Source organism: Centrocercus urophasianus, unplaced genomic scaffold, assembly GCF_019232065.1.
Source record: "Centrocercus urophasianus isolate 14NV4802_14NV808 unplaced genomic scaffold, USGS_Curo_1.0 seq_11, whole genome shotgun sequence".
NCBI lineage: Eukaryota > Metazoa > Chordata > Aves > Galliformes > Phasianidae > Centrocercus > Centrocercus urophasianus.
In genome coordinates this window covers 21,933,985-21,956,274 of record NW_024884253.1, presented here as the reverse complement: position 1 = coordinate 21,956,274, position 22,290 = coordinate 21,933,985, and the positions used below count along the sequence as shown (strand labels likewise).

At 39.3% G+C, this 22,290-nt stretch overlaps 1 protein-coding gene across 1 annotated transcript in view; it reads right to left on the bottom strand.

Moving 5' to 3' along the window:
• RAD54B (RAD54 homolog B) overlaps window positions 1-22,290 on the bottom strand; it is a 62,917-nt gene that overhangs the window by 14,633 nt on the left and 25,994 nt on the right. The window contains exons 4-7 of the mRNA XM_042836768.1: window positions 8,020-8,220; window positions 6,003-6,281; window positions 2,990-3,152; window positions 2,091-2,316 (exon numbers count right to left, since the gene is read on the bottom strand). Coding sequence (XP_042692702.1) covers window positions 2,091-2,316; window positions 2,990-3,152; window positions 6,003-6,281; window positions 8,020-8,220 — 869 coding nt within the window. The remainder of the gene's footprint in view (window positions 1-2,090; window positions 2,317-2,989; window positions 3,153-6,002; window positions 6,282-8,019; window positions 8,221-22,290) is intronic.

Sequence of the window (22,290 nt, the reverse complement as noted above, 5' to 3'; positions counted from 1 at the left end):
AAAGCAATGCCTTCTATCTGACATCTGCATTTCAACAGAAGTAAACTGCAATCACATTTTAAAAGCAGATAATGTCCTGTTTTTTTAAAAGAATTTAGCACTGAGGGGTTAGGATCAGTCTTCAGTCCTTCAGTGTGAAAATGAATAAAATGCCTAATGCATTTTAAAAGTCTCCCATGTCTTCAAATGTATTCCTTGTAGGCAAGAATGGAAAAAGAAAAAGAAACCAAAAAAAAAACACTGAGACAAGCTCTTCCTTTTAAGTTATACTGAAGGAATAACAGTATGATAATTGCTGGTTTTCTGTAGAAGATAGACAGTAAATTATTTTAAAATACCTCATTATACTCCGGGCAAGTCATACTGCATCTTGCTTTTGCATGACAATGTATTCACTATTTGCTATTTGGGAACAACAGTCTTAAAAGCTGCTGAGTGTCCTCAATCCAAACAGTTCCAATGAAATGAGTAAGAATATTAAAGTTATTTAAATTAAAAGTTGGATAAAAGCTGCTGTCATTTCAGGTCACAGTAACTGTCAGCAAATCCAGATTTCTTTCTTCCCAACATTGTTCAAAAAAAAAAGAAAGAAAACATTCAATTTTTTTTTTTTTTAATCACCTTTTCAGGTAATAATGTTACTCTATTATATTTTGTCTTCTATCCACTTTCCTTAGAAAATTCTGTATTTCTCCATCTCACCTATATTACATTACAGTTCCTGACAAGTCAGTTTGCTTCATTTCCACATCTTGAAACAAGTTACTGAGAAAAACAAGTGATGCAAAGAGCACTTCTTACTGAAGCGGATGTGGATGAGCCCCAGTGGAAGATGAGAAGGTTTAATAATTTCAGGATTTTGACAATAATAAGAATGGAACTCAAATAATTACTTTTATAAAGTATTGTACATTCTACAAAAGAGTTTCATATAGCTTGAACACTTCCATCTCATCTGAAATATTCATTCTTCCATATAGAATGTAAAGTGTCCCCACTTTCTCCCACTGGTACATTTTAATCAATAAGGACCAAGGAAAAACCATAAAATCATAGAATCATTGGAAAAGCCCTCTAAGATCATCCAGTCCAGCCATCCACCTACCACCAATACTGCCCACAGAACCATGTCCCAGAGTACTACATCTGCCCTTTCCTTAAACACCTCCAGGGACGGGGACACCACCACCTTCCCGGGCAGCTTGTTCCAATGCACCACTACTCCTTCTGAGAAGAAATTCTTCCTTATACCCAACGTGAACCTCCCCTGGCACAACCTGAGGCCATGACCTCTCATCCTATCTCTGTTACCTGGGATAAGAGGCTGACCCCCACCTCGCCACAACTTCATGTCAGGCAGAGGGCAATGAGAAGGAGAACAATCCTTCTGAACAATCCCAGCTCCCTTAGCCGCTCCCCATAAGACTTGTGCTCCAGACCCCTCACAGCTTCATGGCCCTTCTCAGGATGTTCCAGGTTGTCGATGCCTTTCTTGTGGTGAAGGGCCCAAAGCTGAACACAGTACTTTAGTTGCAGCCTCACCAGAGCTGAGTACAGGAGGACGATCACCTCCCTGCTTTTGCTGGCTTTACTACAGGAGACTAAATCATCCTTACAGAAACCTAACTCTTACCAGTGTCAGTAAAAGGAATAACTTCCTGAGATAACCAGAAACAGACAGCTGAAATAAAGATTAGAAAGTTCTCAGTAAAGAGTAACAGTAACTACCAGAAAAACACAGTACAAGTCAGTCAAGGTAGAAGCTGTGTTGTATAAAGCAAGGAAGGTGTGCGCTTCAAGGTACAACAGAAAGCTCTTCTTTAAACTAGAGGGACAAGGAAGAGAATGTCTCCTTTTACATCTGCAAAGGTGAACCATGAGACTCATGCTACATAGGCAGGTGATCTTCAGCTGCTGACAGCTAAACGCACATATGGCTCTGAAAGAGAAATGAAGAATTCCAAATAAATTTTAACAGTGAATTACCAGTTCACGTCCCTGCTTAAAAAAAGAAAAGAAAAAAAAAAAAATCACAAATCCTATATTCTGAGTCAGATAGGACCTAATCCCTTCTAGGAAATAAACCTTACCTGATCAACTGTAAAGACTTTGATCCTTTCGCTTCCCAACCATTTCTGAAATTCTTTTTTCCAGTTTTTTACCAGACTCCCAGGGGTGACAATTAGTGCTTGCTTCAGTACAGGTTTACATCCATAGACCCCTTGACGCAGAAGAGTCCAGACAAGTGAAATGCACTGCAATGTTTTTCCTAAGCCCATTTCATCAGCAAGAATAGCTCCAAATCTGCCACTAACTCTGTAAGACATAAGAAGCTATGGTAACATTTCAAAAGACGTATCTGTAATTACAACCAGTTTAGGGGAATTGTTTCTCTTGTCATTTCATTTACTACAAAGAATCTAGTTATACTTACTATATGGTTATATGGTTATTACAGTTAGTAAGGACCAGAAGTCCTTAGAGTGAAATTCCTCATTTTCTGGATTAATGCACTAGACTTCCAAAATCAAATAGCTTAAATCTCCTTCTAGAATTTAAAATATAACATGTAACACTTGTATATACCTTCTCTTACTTTCGCTGTACATACTTCCTCAGCTTCTCTATTCCAAAGGACAAAACTATAGATTATACAATTATATATATATAATTTATATATAAATATATAATAAATGAATTATAAACCCCAGAAAGTGGTGTGATTTAGCATGAGTCAGATGGGTTTAGAAGATGTATTTTCAACAGAACTGACAGGCCCTTTGCTGTACTAGCATCTGGCAAAGTCACAGCAAACACAATGCTTCACAAAGGTCAGAAAAAAACCTGTGCAATCTTTACTGGAGAAAGATAATTAATATTAATTAACTGATCAATTTTTCAAATGCTCCCCTTCGAATTGTCTAATTTTTAAGATGGAACATGATAATATTATAGGCACTGAAAGCCAAAAGGATAATTATGTTCTTACCTCATTCCCATTACACATTCATATAGAAATACAATTCCTTCTCTCTGATGTGGTCGGAGATTATTTGCAACATAAGGATCCACCACTACATCCACCACGGGTAAACCAGCCTTGTTGAACATGCACTGATGACTTGCATTTGGTCTTGGCATAACTAGAGAATCTTGAAGTACAAAACATATGCAAATATTGCTCTAAAATTCTCTCAGTCTGTTAGCAAATGGTATTATTCCTCTAACTCAGCTACAGCAAAAAATCAATAATGTGATGACCGCTGAAAACACTAGTTAACATATTGACCTTTTTCAGACAGAAAATGCATTTACCAACAAAGTATCTAGATAGCCTCCAAAATAAAAATCCCTTTACAGAGGTGTCCAAAATAGTTTGCACTTTTCTCAAATGCAATGGTGACAAAGTGAGCACTCTGAGCATTGTTTCAGGAGATGAAACTGCCTACCTAACAAATGCAGCATGAGGACTTTGAATACACAGAGTTAAATCAGAAGAAGGTCTAAAGGGCTTCTGAAAGGAAAGTTTAAGAAAACAATGACCCCCAGAAAGACTAAACTTTACATTTCAAGGGGATATTCTTGTAGCCCAGATTTCTGTAGTCCAAAAAGACTATTTTGTCTGAGAAACAGAGAGAGATAAGACGATTTGCCAAAATAGAGGGGAAGAATGAGAGTGAGCTGACAAAGGCTGCCACAGTGCATAAACACAAAAAGTTGACAGGTTTGAAGTCATACAGCGGCAAACAGAGCATGAAGCTGTATCCTTTGGCTACATCTGAATAACAGTTTTGCTTGCCATAATTTGTTTACAGACTCTGATGGCATTACTTTGCTAGACGATGTCCATGCACAGTTGCTGATATTGATGCTACAAAGCCTCACTGACAAGTTGTATTGTCAGAAGACAGAATGAGAAAGCAATTTACAGCTTCTAATATTTTTATGTTGCTAGAGTAGACCTATATTGATAATTTATTCATGGGAATAGATCTGTTGAAGACTTGAATCGCTCAGAGGGATTTTGTTTCCTACTGACAAAAGGCAGAGTTCTGATGGATTACACCAAATTACATCTGGATGTATATAAAAGCCCAAGGTGATGAAAATATCTGTCAAAATTTTGCTGCCTCAAAGATGGGAAAGAAACAAGATTTAGATGAGTTATGGACTACATCTTAGAAATCATACGTGAAAGACATGATGTCATGTCTTTGTCAATGTAGTCTGTTCCGTTGAGCACACAGATAAGCAGCATTCTATTTTGAGGAAGCTGCTTTTTAATCAAGTATTTTCATTGACATCAACGTGAAAACTTCTGAATGCTCCCATCACAAAGCCCTAGTCTAGGAAAATACCTCCAGTACTTCTGAAAGAGATTATACACCAAGGCATTACGTAAATGATATGATTCTCCAAGGTTGAGCATCACTAACATGTGAGCCCAATCTACTGATGTCTTGAGAGTTCTCTGTATCAGAGAGAACTCATTTGAGTACAGAATATGTCAGCTCTTTGCTAGATTTTAGATTAGAAAGCTAATGCAGAATTGTTATAAAAATGCAGAAGATGCCTCATTAGACCCAACAAAACCAAGATGAATTCAAACTAGAAGACAGTGCTAATGAGTTTGGTCTTACCCAAGTGCCAATGATATCACCAATTATCGTATAATCAAGATATCATTGTTTATTTCCATAGTTGTTAAGTAGCAGTTTTGTCAAGATTTGAGGTAAAAAGCTGGATAGACCTATAATAAAAATGTAGAACAACTCTTTATTTAATAATATTTCTTTTTTTTTTTTTTTTTTGGCAGTGGGGTTGGACTCGATGATCTCTGGAGGTCCCTTCCAACCCCTACAATTCTGTGATTCTGTGATTTTAAATCATCTTCCTCTTTCATCTGAAAGATAAAGCCATCAGCACAAGGCCTGCTCTGAAAGTAATGCCTCCTATTTTACTATGTTGCCCCACGATGTCAGAAGCAGATGTTGCTGGTATGGCAGCAGAGATTGAGACTTCCCACCAATATTCTGCCACATCTTGTTGCCATGCAACAGATGGCAGCAGAGGGGCAGTCAGACAAAACAGCATCTGACACTGAAGCGCATATGAAGCAAAGATGTGCACCTGAATTCCTCCATGTGGAAAAAAAAATGCACCCACAGACCTTCACTGACACTTGTTGAACTTCTGTGGAGACTAACAGTGTTAGCACAATGGGTGTTAGCACAATGAGGTGGTGAATGGTACATTCTGAACAGTGACGACAGCAATGTGAAAGACAAGTCATGCTCTGGATAGCCATACAGACTTTTACGAGTGTGGCACGCAGGCTATGATTCATTGCTGGCAAAAATGCATGGCTAATGGTGGTGACTCCACTGAAAAATACTATTCTGTAGCTCATAATTTGCTTTGTCTAATAGTGTTACGTTCTTTGTATCTGTTGTAGTTTCCATGGAAATAAATAGGAGACATTACTTTCAGAGTAACCTACGTAATTTAAGAACTCATGATTCTTCAGTACAGGGCAGTTCTAGCATGACATAACAAAACTTTTATTCCAAAACATATCTGGTCAAGTTTGGTGCACCATTCAGGAGCAGTTATCTGCATTTGGCTTAACTGCTCTATTACTGACCCCTCTGGGAAGCTGGAACTCATCTAGAACTTCTAGTGTACGTCAGATTGTTTCTCTGAACAACATACACATTTTTCTTGGCAGAACTCTCAGAAACCACTTCTACAGAAGAAACCACTCAGAAACCACTTGCATCTACAGCCATCTGTAACATCTGTGAGCAAAAGTGATGCACTGCAGAGCATTCTGCTTGTTAGAAACACATGATAAAATCCTACCGTTTTGTTAACAGAAAAACGACTACTGTATTTCAGAAATACTTCAGTAATACGTTAAGGAATGTGAAAATTTTGGTTACACATTCAACTTCCCTGAGAGCCAAAGGGTGCTTAAATAAGCTTAAAACTTTGAACCTTACTTGCATCGTTTGGATTGTGACGAGGTTTGCGGCTCTGAGAACTGAGGAGGATATTCTCTTTAGTACTGGGTTGGCAGGCACTTTTGATTGGCTTACAGAATTGTTTCATGGTAGTTTGAGGTAAAGCAGTGTCATGAGTCGCTATTCCAGTCTGAAAACACCTGCCACTGCTGAAGTCATCTGCTGAAATTACACCCATCACTTCAATTTCTTTTCCTCCAATCATCAGTGTTTGACCTTCCTCAAGACTGTCTAACTCTTTAGATTTATATCCAGTACCTAAAAAAAGATCAAAATTTAGGAATTAGGACAACACAGCAAATACTACTTCCTTAACATCAGTATTTATCTGCATGAAGGATACATAAAACTGTCAACAGGTCTACCTTCATGCAAGATCATTGGAATTCCAGTATGAAAAGCTTAGTTCTAAGTCAGGACGGGCTTTAAGGGTAGATGTGATCTTAAGAAAGACAAAAAGTGAATCCACAAAGCTAAAATGTTTATGCAGCTCCCTGAAATAATTATTTCCATAACACATAGCAGATTAAAAGAGAGAGCTTCCTAGATTCTTAGTAATATACTATTAAGAATTTAGGACACTTGCAGAGAAGAGGAGCAAGAAGTTCTGCTGTCTAGCCTTAAAAACAAGCTAAGCCAATGCTGTTTTTAGGTTTCCATATTCCTTCTTAAATCCTGCTCTGGTATGCCTAAGTAAAAAATAAACCAAAAGCTTCCTTTTACTCCTTTTTTCCATTTAAAAATAGTAATTCTGGATGCTCATTCACATTCACTGTAAAACTGCTATTGTTAAATGCAATTTTGGAGGTAAAAACCACTACCCCTCACTCAGACTGCCTGTAGAATAATCAAAGAAATTTTAAAACTACACTGCTTAAATTGGTGAACTTATGTTTTTCTTAGAACATGGAAAGCAGATCAGCACCAGTGACATTGGTACTGCTGTGCTTCCTGACACAAATAAACACAAAAAAAACTTTAGCATTGGGAATCAGAATATTTGTTTTCCTATTGTGTTTTCTGCTAATTCAAGAAGACACAACAGGGTGGTGGCTGATGCATTCCAGGCATTGCTCTCCTTCTCTCTGCCTTTTTCAAACCCAAGCAAGTCTGTACACACATCGCTGCGCTATGGCTGAACTTGAATTAACTTCTAAGTCACTGACTTAAAACTGCATGGTCCTAGCAAGGCTCACAATGTCATGATTGTAATTAAAAGAGCAAAGGAGCCAAGTCAGCCCCAAAATTAATCAAATTATATTTTGTAGCAACACTGTCCAATCCAAATTCCTTACTAAATATGTTTGGCTTAGTTAGCAATGCTAATTCTTGCTTTTCTTTCAGTAAAAAATACTATCTCAAATTGATTGCAGCCTACAGTTTGCAAGTCTTATTTTTAACTCTGATAACAACCCAAACTGTGTCTTACAGCAGCAGCTGCTGCTAAAACTCCAAGATTAAAAATTGCTACACAGTTGACTGTGGCTGGAAAATGTTGCTGTTGTTCATCTTTCTGACAAAGACAATAGTTTTAGCTGCTTGATTGGATGGAAAGTACAGATCCAACCTCAGACATTCCCAGTTCCCATATTACTGGCTGGAACATCCACAGGAAACTTACTTGTCTACCTTTTTAATTCTCACACTTTCTCCAGTGCAGTACAAGAGCAACCAAAATCAACTCCTGCCTCATTTAGCATCTCTGCTGAATTACTACAGCCCCATTTCCAGATCCTCTCCTTGGACTACCATTTGGTGCTTCTGTGAAGAATGTTACACAGCCTGCTACAGACTCCCCCATGCATCTGCTTTATACGTAAGAAACAAAAAGCTTTCTTTCCATCTCCCTCAATAAAAAAAACTTAATCTCTTCTCATCCTGTGTTCAACTTCAGTACTGAGAACTCTAAAATATCTAAGAAGTTTTTCTCTGTTATTCAAAGCATATTAATTTTAAGCCAGCAGTTCACTTACACACACATGCAAATGTACAGTACCTCTGCCAATGTCTTTGCCTTCCATGTCTTTCAATATTACTGACTTTCCTTTTGTTATAAGAATAGCATCCCCTTCCCACTTCTTGTGCTTCTTCTTTGATGCCTTACACCACATAACACTGAAATACTTTGTGAGGCAGTCAGGTTCTTCCTGCGCTGCTGCTTCCTTTGCCATCCCTGATGTTGGCAAATACATTGCATCTAAAAGGGAAATAAAACAACAAAGGATATCTCAAGTTCTCTTGATGAAGCGTATATTCATTTCCATTTCAAACAAATGCATTTCATCTTACATAAATGAAGTGGCATGCTTCCTCTCCTGGGCTGTTTATGTTAAGTATGGACTGAGACAGAATAGCACATAAGGACTCACCCTGAAATAAGAACCACTAAATTGGTTTTGGAAAGTATGTGCTTTCTGGAAAAGGACATTTCTTGGTGTGTCCAAGAGAGATCCTGATTTGTCAGAATGGATGATAACTGTGTAAAAAGAATAAAAGGAAAGGCTGGGGGAAAAAAAAAAAAAGGGAAACAAGAATGGGAGAAAATGACACGTCCTGATGAAGTGATGCTGGGCAACGTTCTGGAAACAAGGGCAGGAATACAAGATTCATGACAGGAAATAAAGGAGACCAGTACACAGGTCTGAAGCTGAAGTCATTAGTACTAAGGTGCAGAGTAGCTGTAACTCTAATAATGCAAGAGATTACTTCAACTGCTTTCCTCATTCTCTTTAAATATAAGTGATTATGTAAGTGTTGAAACAGACCGTCTCTTGAGCATGCAGCAACCCAAACGCTGTTACCATGCTCAGGCTGACTTTGATTTGTCAGCAGTTAACTCAATCTAAGCAACACAAATATAAAAGCTAATACAACATGTTTAGCTTAATAAGGTTAAGAAATTATAATAGAACTGACAGCAGTTGATCATAATATCGATTAAGAATAAATGCATGCTTCCAGGAGTTAGCTATCTGACATGAGCCGAGTAATGGCAGATAAGTCCTCAGCATTATCTAAAGGAATATCTGTAGCATTCCTTTTCAGCACATGCACAGCTTCAAAGAGAGAATCAGACTAATTTTCATTAAAATACCCCTGCATGCTGGTTAAAGGCTTAAATCGGTTTGCTCCTTTGATTCCATCTGGGATTGAACACTACAGAAATCTGTTGCGAAAAAGCGCTTATGCCACAGACTAACCTTTCCACAGTTTCCAAGTGTGCTGGTGTTTAAAGGAAAGATGGCAAGAGCAGAGGGTTGCTTACAATAAAAATGAGGCAACTTAACTGTAACGAGGCAAATTCACAATAAATAGAGGCAACAACATAACAACAAGCCTACATCTTCTTAAAACTGAGAAACACTAGCATGTTATATGCCTAAATGAGTGTGCAATTTTTGATATTTTAAAAGTGCTATCTAAATGAAAAATTGTTTTTCAGGGCATTAGCCAGTGTCTGTGCTATCTCTTGTGACAGGTGCCCATCTCCAAGGGGTAACAGAGCAGCTACTGGGCACAGCAGGTAGGGACTTAGATGGAACCTGGGGAATGAGCCAGAGAGCAAGAACAAATCCTTGCAGTTCTGCAAAAAGGTGTAAGGGTTTTACTGGATCTTCAGCAATCACAAGAAATACGATTGGGAGGAGCAATGGATAGAGAGGGAGAAAGAGAAAACTGTTACTGTGCTAAAAATAAAAGATATTTGATTCTGCTTTAAGTTTCTATACATCAATTGATTCAACAAAAGAAATGCAAGACAGTTTTCTCTGTTTTTCGAACCGCTTCTCGTATTTTAATCAGCAACTGCTATTCCTGTCATCATTTGAAGATTTTATATAAGTTACTGTAAGAATGAAGGAGATTTTTGCTGCAGAACTTTCTTCTCTTTTGAGGGACACTCATTCTCAACCAGAAATGACCTCCTGCAGTGTGCCCTCGTGGCCAAAAAGGCCAATGGCACTCTGGGGTGCATTAAAAAGAGCGTGGCCAGCAGGTTGAGGGAGGTGATCCTCCCTCTCTGCCCTGGTAAGGCCTCATCTGGAGTACTGCGTCCAGTTCTGGGCTCCCCAGTACAAAAAAGACTGGGATCTCTTGGAAAGAGTCCAGTAGAGGGCCACGAAGATGGTGAAGGGCCTGGAGCATCTCTCCTATGAGGAAAGGCTGAGTGAACTGGGTCTATTTAGCCTTGAGAAAAGACAACTGAGAGGAGATCTAATCCAGGTTTATAAATACCTGAGGTGTAGGGGCCGTAGTGGTGAGGCCAATCTCTTTTCAGTGGTGAGTGGAGACAGGACAAGGGGAAACAGACACAAGCTACAGCACAGAAAGTTCCGCACGAATGCGCGCAAGAACTTCTTTACAGTGAGGTGACGGAGCACTGGAACAGGCTGCCCAGGGAGGTGGTGGAGTCTCCTTCTCTGGAGATGTTCAAGACCTGCCTGGATGCCTACCTGTGCGACCTGCTGTAGGGAACCTGCTTTGGCAGGGGGGCTGGACTCGATGATCTCTAGAGGTCCCTTCCAACCCCTACAATTCTGTGATTCTGTGATTCCTGGTCTCCTCCATTGACTTCCCACATGAGTTTGGTGATCCCTAAGATCTGTTTTATGGTCAGTGCTCTTATACTCAGGGAGTCCTGTTTGTTGTTATATGAATCACCAATAGATTAACTTTCAGGTCCAAACAATTCCTCAAAGTGTTCTTAGCCCCACTTTATGTAAAAGTAATAACAGAAGAATAATTTAAAAATAGTATTGGAAACTGCTAGCATTTTGTAGCTGATTTTTGGAGAGACGGATTTCTAAAGCAAACTGCCCTCAGTGAGTAGCAAACTGGATGCCAATATTCCATATAATACTACCATGTTCCTACTGAAAAACTGAAAATGAACAGAATGTGATGCTCAGGTTTCTTCCCTTAATTTGTCTTTAACTTACTGTAATTTCTGTTTATAACAATACCCAATAATGATTTGTTTCAGTCAGTGCCACATAATGTATTCTCCTTTTACCTGTAACTACAGTAGAGTTTCAGATAACAGTGTTAAGGTCTTTTTCTTTCTCTGCAGCCAAAACCTTACTGCCTGCTGATGGTAGGCACCACCTTAGAGCTGGTTTTGCTGAGATCCTGACTGCACGTTTCAGTTCTGCACTGCACTGTTAATGAGTTGGGATGAGAATAATAAATAACAGGAACTCTGTGTATGCCAGACTAAGAGGAAGATCAGAAAATCATGCCCATGCATCTCCCTCCCAAATGGCTAACTGCCTCCCAGGGAGCGCAAGAAAACACAGCAAATGACAAATCTGTCCTCCCACAGTGAAGGGCTTGGGAATCTTAAAACCTTGGGTGACAAGGCTTTAAAATCTTCCACAAACAGGAACATACCTGGCTGGAAAGCAACGGATTAAGTTTCAAGATATAAACTACTGCTTACTCGATATGAGAAACAGCTTCAGCCACCTTCAAGGAGGTGATGATTTACAGAAAACGGGACAGGATCCAGGAAAGGGGATGGGGGGAGCGTTCCAATGGCAAACCAGCTTAACCAGTTTCTGCAGGGCAGGAATTGAAGAAAACCTATCGATGAAATGTGCTGGGTTACTCCCAGTGCGCTGAGAAAGCTGCATTATCAAGCACCACAAAATGTAAATCAGCGTGCATTTTGAGGAGCCTTTGCAGTGTGGCTGGCAGCCGTGTAACTGTGCATTGTAAGGAACTTGGCATGCTTCAGTGAACAGCACACCAGACCCTGAGCCCGAGGTGTGGTTTAATGGATGGCTTAACCCCGTCTAACTGCAGGCTGCTGCCAAAACCCGTGAGCGTCCTCCTCCTCCCTGCTCCCACACTGCTGCTTGTCCAGCAGCTTAGCAGCTGAGCAGCCAGGGCACATGGATCGATGAATCACATGAGCAACCAAAGTCAATACAAGGAGAGGGAAATGTGGTTCTCAACAAGGAGATGGTCTCTTTCCTTGCAGCTGCCACTGTTAAGCTGAAGTGGTTTTGGAACCATGGGATCTGTCAAGTTGCTTATCAGTTCCGCACCTGGACTTTCACACTGTGACTGAGCCTCTTAAACAAAAACACATTGTCAGAATGCAAAAACTGGAGCTTAAAGAAAACAACATTGGTTCAAGTTGTGTTTTACAATACAAAAGAATAAATTATTAAAAAAAAAATAAGAGAGAGAGAGAGAGAGAGAGAGAGAGAGAGAGAGAAAGGGACAGGCAGAGCCAAAAATCTGGACTGAGATAAAAGGAGATTTGGCCTCTGAATCACAGCTGAAACGCAATGACAGTGTCTACCCGTAGTCTCTGCAGCCACCTCTCTGCATACATGTCATCCACCTGCTCTGCACATCCAACATTGGCCCTGTCTTCTGAGCAGAGGTGTTTTACAAAGCTGAGAGAGCAGAAGTGTACACAGAAGTTAAGTATCTTGCTCTATATGAAATATTTGTGTTAAACACTTCTAAGATATCCCAGGAATGTTAAAGAAATATTAGACAGAGATAGCATCATTGTTCATTGCAAAGCAATTTCAGTCTAATGATATCTTTAATATTAAGCTAACATGTAAATGCATATTACTGTGCCTTGAAGATAGAAAAATACGTCATTAAGTCTTCTCACAGAGCTTCTATGAGACATTCTATGGGGGTGCAGCCATGAAGATTTGAGCTGACTTGCCTTTTTATCATAGGAATCAATGACAGTGGGATCACATCTGAGTTGCCTGATTACAATCCAGTGCTTCACGCCCCTCTTTTAAACACAAAATGTGTAACACAGAATTTGTCCTGCACACATCAGCATTGCTGCCAAAATGAAGCCACCATTACCAGAGAAGCCCATAGTGCTATCAGTATTTAAGTTCTGTGGATGAGCTGTGGGGATTGAAATCCTGACAGAGAAAAGTCTAATTTTAATAATTTCATCAGCACTAAAGAATGCAGGACATTTCTTGACATGAGACTTTCTAAGATTTTTTTTGGTTTGTTTTAAAAGCTAAAGCATAGACAGTTTATTTTTTGCTATTTTTATCTATTTCAATGAGCTTGTTGAATGTGAAAATTAACTCAACTAAAGAACGTTATTGCAAACAGGAATATTTTCTTTAAAAAACACATCATTGTTTTACATCCAGATTTATTTTTAAATAAAAATACAAATGCTCAAACACTGACCATAAAATACTGTTTTATGAGAACAAAAAACAGAGATGAATGCAATTTTAATCAGAATAAATACTATTCCTTGTAGAATTTCTATTAACTCAATGCTCTGGAGAAGAATCTAGGGATCAGGGGAGAAGGCAGTGTTTCTTTTTTGCTTTTGACCAGGCCAAAACTTTTTCCATCCCTGAGAGCTTAAAGCTTTTGGAAATAAACGCACTTTGCACATTTTGTGTAACTTAATTTCCTGAGGATTACACAGTGGACATGCTCTAACTGAGGCTGAGAATAACTTTCTCTGCAGTCACAGCTCTCACTGCTTGGACCAAAACTGTGTCCCTTCCAAACACACCAGCAGGGAATTTGTTCTTCTCAATCAGAGACAGTATCTCCCTTGCTGAGACGAACAGGAAAACATGGCAGTAGGGATAATGAGCAGATATGTGGAAGTGCTCCTTGGAGAAGAAGCCTGAAAAGAAAGTGTGCTACCAGAAAGGAAAGCTTATTGCACCTCGTCTCTGTCCTTCAAAATTCAAGGTTCAGTAAAACCACATGGCTTGCTGGAAGCCACCAAGGGAAATCAAGGAAAGACCTAGGAGGAGGAGATGAGAACAGAAGCTGTCAAGGAAAATAAAGGAAAAACTTACAGTGGAGAAAACGGCCAAGGACAACAGAGTATTGCAACATAAGAGATGGCAAGCAGGTGAGCCCTGAGTTGAAATGGTGATACAAAGATGTCAGGGCACTCAGATCAATTCACCTCCTGATAAAAAGGGCCCACATCATTTCCCTTATCCTTCTAGTATTATTTTGGGTTCAGTGACCTGGATCCATTTCACAGATCATATCACATGAGACCATCAATTCTGAGTTTAGGACTCATGGAGTCAGGCAGATGATTGGTAATGGCTGAGGCAGTGTAGACCAAAGAAAAGCTAAGGCTTGGATTGTCTTGCCATTCACATTCAAGACCCTTTGGTACTTTCTGTTCTTCAGCCTGAACCTTTTTCAGTCTTTCATCTTGTTTGTTGTTAACAAAAGTGCAAGGCTCACTGGGCAAAACACTGCATGATGCTGTAATAATGGTCTACACTGAATGCAGCAGTCTTTTAATGAAATCATTCAATTTCTTACCTCAAAGGGTAAAGATTAGAGTTTCAACTTGGTCTGCCTTACTCAGCTAAAAACATTAAATGATATGGAAAAATCAATTTAGAAATGTTAATTTGCTCTAAAAGCCCAAAGAATAGTAACTATAACCCCTGTGGTGCCAAACTATCCTACTCTCTACCCTCTCAAAAACCAACTTATTTTATGTGAATAGTTTTAAGGTAAGATAAACTAAATAGTGCCTTTGGTAACAGGATACCACTTGCATTGGTTTCCAGCGTTCCTTTGTGGTGTAAGAAAATCATTTAACCTTAAACTTTTCAGCAGCAGACATTTGCCTGAGCGTTTGATTTGAGATTCAGTTTCATTTGTAGTAACACTGAACACTGTGCACAGAGGCAACTGGAAGTTGTGGTTTTAATAGATTAGCTATAGAATCATAGAACCATTGAACAGTTTGGGTTGGAAGGCACCCACCAGCTCAGGATGCCTAGCATCTCATCCAATCTGGCCCTAAACGACTCCAGGGATGGGGCACCCACAGCTTCTCTGGACAGTGCTTCACCACCCTTACAGCGAAGAATTTCTTCCCTTTATCTAATCTGAATCTACCATATTTTATCTCAAAGCCATTATCCTTTGTCCTATCACTACACACCCTTGTAAAAAGTCCCTCCCAGTCTTTCCTACAGACCCCAGTAGGTACTGCAGGTCACAGTGAGGTCTTCCCAGAGCCTTCACTTCTCCAGGCTGAACATCTTTCAGCCTGTCTTCAGAGAAGAGGTGCTGCAGCCTTCTGGCCATCCTTGCGGTCTCCTCTGGACTCGCTCCAAAAGTGCCTCATCTTTATTGCACTGGGGGCCTCAGACCTGGACAGTTTTCCAGCAGTTTTCCAGCTGGGGCCTCACAAGAGCAGAGCAGATGGGGACAATCACCTCCCTCACCCTGCCGGCCATCTCTCTGTTGATGCAGCCCAGGATACAATTGGCTTTCTGGGCTAGAAGCACACACTGCTGGCTTATATCAAACTTTTCATCCACTGGAATCCCCATGTCCTTCTCTGTGTGGCTGCTCTCCATCCATCCATACCCCACTTACTGTACAGTATACGGAAGCTCTTAAATAACACAGTCCTAGTTGATTCAGAATACACCTTCAGTATTAATGGAGCTTTTTGATCTTACTCTTTCTGTGCCACACTTCCCAGTTTATCTCCTAGAAAGCAGAGATAACTGCAAACCCTCATCTCTCAATGCCATTGTGGAACACAGGTACATTCGCCACGTGCTCAGCAGCTATTGTAATGGGCACCAGAGGAAAAAAAAATCAGGAAATTAAATAACATAGCGTGATGAAATCATGGCATTAAGGCTATAGCTGACCAAAAAGGAGGAAGGAAAACACGGAATAGTTGTTCACTGAGTGGACACAGTCCATTCTTTAAACTAAAACTGGCAAGGAAGCCAATAGAAAGAGAATATACGATCTTGCAATTAATCGCAAGGCACAAGAAGCTGTAAACAGGCTGAGTACTTTTGATACCTGAATTCGTAACCTTAGTTTTCCTTTGCAACTGGAATTTTCTGTAAACAATAAAAGAAATGACAGGTGTACTTAATTTGAACAATGAGGAACATTTGCCTCATCACCATTTAATGAAACTTTTAGTTCTTAAGGGTATCAGCTGCAGAAGAGGAGGAAAGCTTATACTTTGAAAATTATAGCTTCATGATAGAAAATTATTCTTCTTAAGCCTCTCAACTGTCTAAAAATCCAACTGACTCCAGCTTCCACTGTAAAAATTTAATGAACTAAGCTGAAGCTTCTGTCAAGTCCACAGAAATAGATGTGCAAGTCCTATTATCAAAGGAAAAAAAGCAGCATCATTGAGAATTCTGAAATGCTGCAGGCATCACACGGTGCAGCAAGCCAAATCAGCTCAGTAAAATACTGGAAACATTCAAATGCCATCCAAGTTCAGCGTTTACTACTCCTCCTACTGTTCCTATCCACACTTAAAGTTTACATTAATCAACTAAAGGATCTTCTTTAAAAAAAAAAAAAAACTAAACAAAACAACAACAACAACAAAAAGTATGTGGGACTTTGAAAATATACAGTCCTGCATTCTCTAAACACTTCCTATTGCCTCTGAGGTTTTTATTGAAATTAAAACTGTCTTTCTGATCTATAGTATTTCATTAATAACATCCAAAGGCTTTTAGATATGTAGGAAGCAGAAAGCAGGGAGAGAGGGATTTATTACAATTATGTATACTTAATATTCACATCTATTTTAGCACATATTAAAAGGTAAAACATTTTTCAGCTACCGTTTGTGTTTGTTACGGGCCACCTTTGATTTTCATGGATTATAACAACGAGTCTTTAAAATAATGAACAAAACTAACATTCACTGTAATAACCATGAAACATAATATATTCCTATCTAAATTATTTAAACAAGACTGTTTAAAATTTATGACGTTACCCTGGAAAGAGGCACACAAAGGATGAGTCATGGTTTTGAACGTCCTCGTGTGTTATGCAGCAGTGATTACTTACAGAATGGCTGACGAAATCTTTGGAAAGGGAAAGAGTAATCTTTCCAAATCAAGTTATATAACTTTGATTTACATAAATGTAATCCATTCAATAGGCCAAGCAGAAAAGTAATATTTATGGCCAAGGCATAAAAACTTAGGGCTTTATTTGTAATTCTTACAAGAAAAGCAAAAATAAAAGGGAAAATGAAGGAGGAGAGGAGAAATTTTTCCTGTTTGGAGGTATGTGGTACTTACTGTGCTGCCTTGCCACTTCTTGATGTAAGAAAATTGAACACGTTTTGAATTGCCTAGAAGTTCCAGTGCAAATTAATAAGATGATTCTATAATGGAGCCATAAATTCAGCATGCCTTTGACAGAACCCGCTTTGTTTCACCCTGTCTGGTTATGGTCCTAAACTGACTGCTCAGCCAACTAAAATGCATGGATATGTGGCAGCTTTCATCAGCACACAGCCCACTTGCTATTCCCAAGAGCCTCCTCTGGCCCTTGATGTCTCCTGTATGATGTTCAGCCCCTGCAGCACACACAACCTCAGCTCTTCTTATCAAACTATCATATGGAGTATGTGTAAGTGTGCAGGTACAGATGTACATGCGCATAGAAAAGGATGAGACAGACAAATGACTGACTTAATCTCTGCTGTATTTCACCTGAAAACAATCTTTACAGCTGCCCATTACATCTTCAGAGGTAACCTATCCAAAACCACCAAAATATATTTCTGTTGAGAAACATCTCTCGTACCATCTTAGAATTTGATTCAGGATTTTCAAAACTAAACTGCAGTAAATTAGCATGCAGTTATATAACAGTTATGTAAAAACTCTTCTGAAAGGAAAGAATTTTATCTATCAGAAATAATTATAACAAACAACAGTGGCTAAATTCCCTAAGCAAGCTTAATTCAGCCTTCGTCTGCACACCCACTGTGCAGCACTCTGAACCACATAAATACAAATTATATTTTCCAGTGTATTGCTGGTTTTGAAGTTTTCACAGAAGAGCCAAGCCACAGGCTGTTTGGTTCCAGTTCCATAACTCTGGAGCTGTCCTGTCAGAAGGGCCAAAGCACTCAAAATCCACACATTCTACTCATCAAACTCACTACACTGTCAATGCATGGCTGGGCAAATCTAGAGACAAATCTTGCTTTCTTTTGTGCTAAGAAATCACTGTTGGGCTCTCAACAATTCACTGTGCCCAACTAGGACAGACTCTGAAAAAAGTTCATTTATTAGGGTCTGTAACTAAAGACTTACTGCAAATGACCACAACCTGTGCTCATTAATGAATTATGAATTAGCTAAATGGGAGAGAGCCTTTATAGGAATGGCCACAGACCATGTTAATGCCAAATGTCAGTACTTTTTCAAAAGCACAGAGAAACGAGAATGCTACAAAGGAAGGATCATCAAAATTTAATACAAAACAATGAGTTGTGCCTACAAGTTGGTTCACAGAAACAAAGCTGAGCTGCTTTGAGATAACATAAACAAAAGCTATAGCACACACACATGAGATGGGGTAACCCAGCATAAAACGGTTTGGCCAAAATGAAAGTAGACACTACCAGTGTTATATGGAAGTCCATTGACACAGACAACCTACTGCCAAAGCCCATCTACAATACTGTCCCCCTGTACGTAACTATGGTGAGGCCTCGCCTCAAGTACTTTTTTTTGGGCCCCCCACTATAAGAAAGACATGGAGGACCTGGAGCATATCCAGAGAGAAGCTGTAAAGGCTCTGGAGCACAAATCTTATGGGGAGCAGCTGAGGGAATGGAGTTTGTTTAGTCTGGAGGAGAGGAGGCTCAGTGGAGACCTTATCGTTCTTTACAACTGGCTGAAATGAGGTTGTGGTGAGGTGGGGGTCAGGCTCTTATCCCAGGTAACAGAGATAGGATGGCCTCAAGTTGTGCCATAGGAGATTCAGATTGAATACCAGGAAGAATTTATTCTCAGAAAGAGCGTTGAGGTGTTAGAAAAGGCTGCCCAGGGTAGTGGTGGAGTCACTCTCCTTGGAGGTGTTTCAGGGTAGATACAGTATGCAGGGACATGCTTCAGTGGGCAGTATTGGTGGTAGGTGGAGGGGTGGACTGGATGATCTCAGAAGTCTTTTCCAACCTTAATATTCTATGATTACAATGAAAAACAACACAAACATCACTTGGATGAAACACGCAGAGTTCACAAGTCAAACAAAAATTGATTTTTTTGGCTTACACATGCACCCCAAAGTGAATCATAGAATCATAGAATCATAGAATCACAAGGTTGGAAACGACCTATAAGATCATCCAGTCCAACTGTCTCCTCATCACCATTGCCACCACTGGTACTAAACCATATCACACAGCACATCATCCAGATGCCTCTTGAACACTGCCAGGGACGGCGACTCCACCACCTCCCTGGGCAGCCATATTATGATTTAGAATATATCAACAGTAATAGCAACTGCTATTGATATCTATATTTTAATTCTAATATTCAATTTTATTCTAATATTTATACGGACTTCGGATCTATAGCATGTCCCATTTTAATTCTGTATTTCTGATACACACCGTAGATTAACTCCAGGGAATTGTGTTAACAGTAGCTACAAGTGGACTAAGTAACATTTTTAAAACTGCTACTGAGTTGTGATAATTTACTTTCTTTAGCACGATCTCATCATCAATTAATAACATTATAACTTGAAATCACTGCAGCAGATTTTAACACAGGAGAAACAACATTGCCGTAACTAACCACAAACAGCACAAAATCCCTTCTCCCCCACCCCCTACATTAGGTCAGGGCTTTGTCCTACCATTTCACCGTTCAATTACATCTAAAAAGATAACTGACAATTTGTAAAGTCACTTATTTCAAGCACACAGAATGTTAAAAGAGACATATTTGAGAAAGCACTAACAATACACAAGGATCACACAAAGCCATGCACGGTATGCAAACGGCAGCTCACAGGATGCTGTATACAAAATGATTGAGCCTTGACCAAACCAGACCTTGACATCAACAGCATATAGATGGGCATCACAGTCCAGAGAAATACTTTTTTAGATGTATTTTGTTAAATTATCATTGTTATTGTGATTATGCTAACTAAAGATGAAAATCAAGTACAATTTGAAGCACGATATTCAAGTCTGCAGTTTTGCTGAAGAGCAAGCAGAAATCATAAGGAATGTAGAGTAACTGCTGATTAAATATGGAATAAAAATCCCCTCAAGGAATTCCTCATGGAATAACAATACTCCTCATGTGTGACTAATATAGGGTCAGGCAAGGTGTCAAGTTCACCCAGAAATCTTTGGATGGGTCAGCAAATCATTCCGTGCAATCACAGGGATAAAACACTATGCAACCCCACAGCACTTGAGAAGGACAAGAACACTGGAGAGAGTCAATGTTTGCACACTGCTGTGGATTCCCTGTCCCTTATCCATCCCCATATATGAAGAAATCACAACTAACGTTTTCAACAACTTTAGCACTGTAGGTATCAGATGCAAGAATTCTACCTTTAAGCTTTTAAAAACACCATAGCTTAACATCTGAATGTCCTGGGGTAAATTTACGTGAAGTTCTGTTAGGTTTAACCTTTCTATAATGCAGTTTGGAGCACAAATAATTTTCAAGAAAAAGGAAAAAGAAAAAAACTAATTATGTTTACAATCTCCTTCTCTAGCCTTGGGCAATATTATGAACTTCATCAACATGAGATTCAATCACCCTGTGAAAATGTGTTATATTTGAACTGTGGAAAGACAGTTTGTCAAGCAAAATTGAGCGTCACAATTCTCCATTTGTTCCTCCTATTTAGAAACAATTCTTTTATAATTACAAGCAATATAAAGGCTCTGCCTATTGGAAATCACAAGGACACAAAATATTTGAGCTCTAGTCTATGCATTCACAAGCAAGAAAATACGTGGAAATATAAATGAAAGACAGCAGTTGAAACTAGTGAGGTGGAGAATACTAGAAGAGAGGAATATAAGTGCAAGATGTGCTGAAAGTAATCTCTGCTGGTCTTGAAGTACCTCTCCTTTCTGCCATTTTTACCCGATAATGCTTCTGATATAGGGCAAGCACAGCCAACAAGACAATGCTGGAGGAGCTTGGGGGAGGGAAGAGGAAAAGATAATTAGGGAACAGTTGATAAGAGTGTAGACTGATAATTAGACAATTACTCAGATGGATAAAGTTACACAAGATGTTATCACAGTGATCACAAGGTTATCACAGTTGTAGTTTTTTAATCTAATCCTAAAAAAATAAAATCATTAGATGTTGAGAATTAAAAAGTACTCCCAGAGCCTGTTTATTTCAGTTAACTTAGTAGAAGGACATGAACATATGGTAGAAATTTGCCCTTGCCTAAAATTACTCTGCTTGTACACAGTACTTTGTAAACATGCAGACAGGGAATGCCACTGCCAGATACAGCAAAGGGAACAGAAGGATAAGAATGGGGGTGAAGGAGGGAAGGGCTTCAAACCATCCCTTTCACACATGCTAATGGAATATAATTTGCTGGAACAGTAAAAATTCATAGCACTTTAAGGTCCAGAAGGACTCAGCCACAGCTGTACGTGCACGTCTCCGCATCAGTAATACATAAAAAAACCTGAGAACAGGCACTGAGAAGTGCAAAGTCTGACGCAGACAGATAACCTGATACTGAGAAACAGATGTGGGGTGAGAAAGAAAAGACAGATCCATCAGCATGGGGAGGCATAACAGAGTCAGCACCATACCGCACTGCACTGATGTCACTGACAAGGCACAAGAAGCAAGCAAACTACTATGGGATTCAAGAGATCTTCCCCACAGATCCTCCTCCCCAACCCCTCCAAAAAAAATCAAAAATAAAAGAAACACAGCAGAGAGCAAAGAAAACTAAATGCATGAGATCTCAGAACGAGAGATGTTGTTTGCAAGTTAGAATGAGAGGCCTTCCACAAACAAAATTAGAGACAAAGCTAGAACAACCAAACACAGAAATATGATTAGAGGGAGAGAGTTCTGACCAGGCCTGTGCATTTTATTATTTCTTTATTCATCTGCATCCCTTGCCCTCCATTATCAGCAGTATAACGGGCAATATGCTCTACCCACAATCAATGCATCTAGTTTGCCTTCCAGTTCAGGAAGGATTACAAGCTTTCAAAGACTGGAAATTCTTCCAGTTCCAGTTCTAGAAATAAAAATACCACACCACCAGAGTCCCTGGAGGTCACCTCTTAAACTATCTCAAAGGGAATGGATAACTCAACCCAAAATATTAAAAAACATCTGCGGAGAATTTTCGTGGCCAAAATAAGGCTAGATATAATTTAAAAATATTGTAAGATATTAAGCCACTTGGGAATTATTTTCTAGACTAGAAAAAGGTGTCA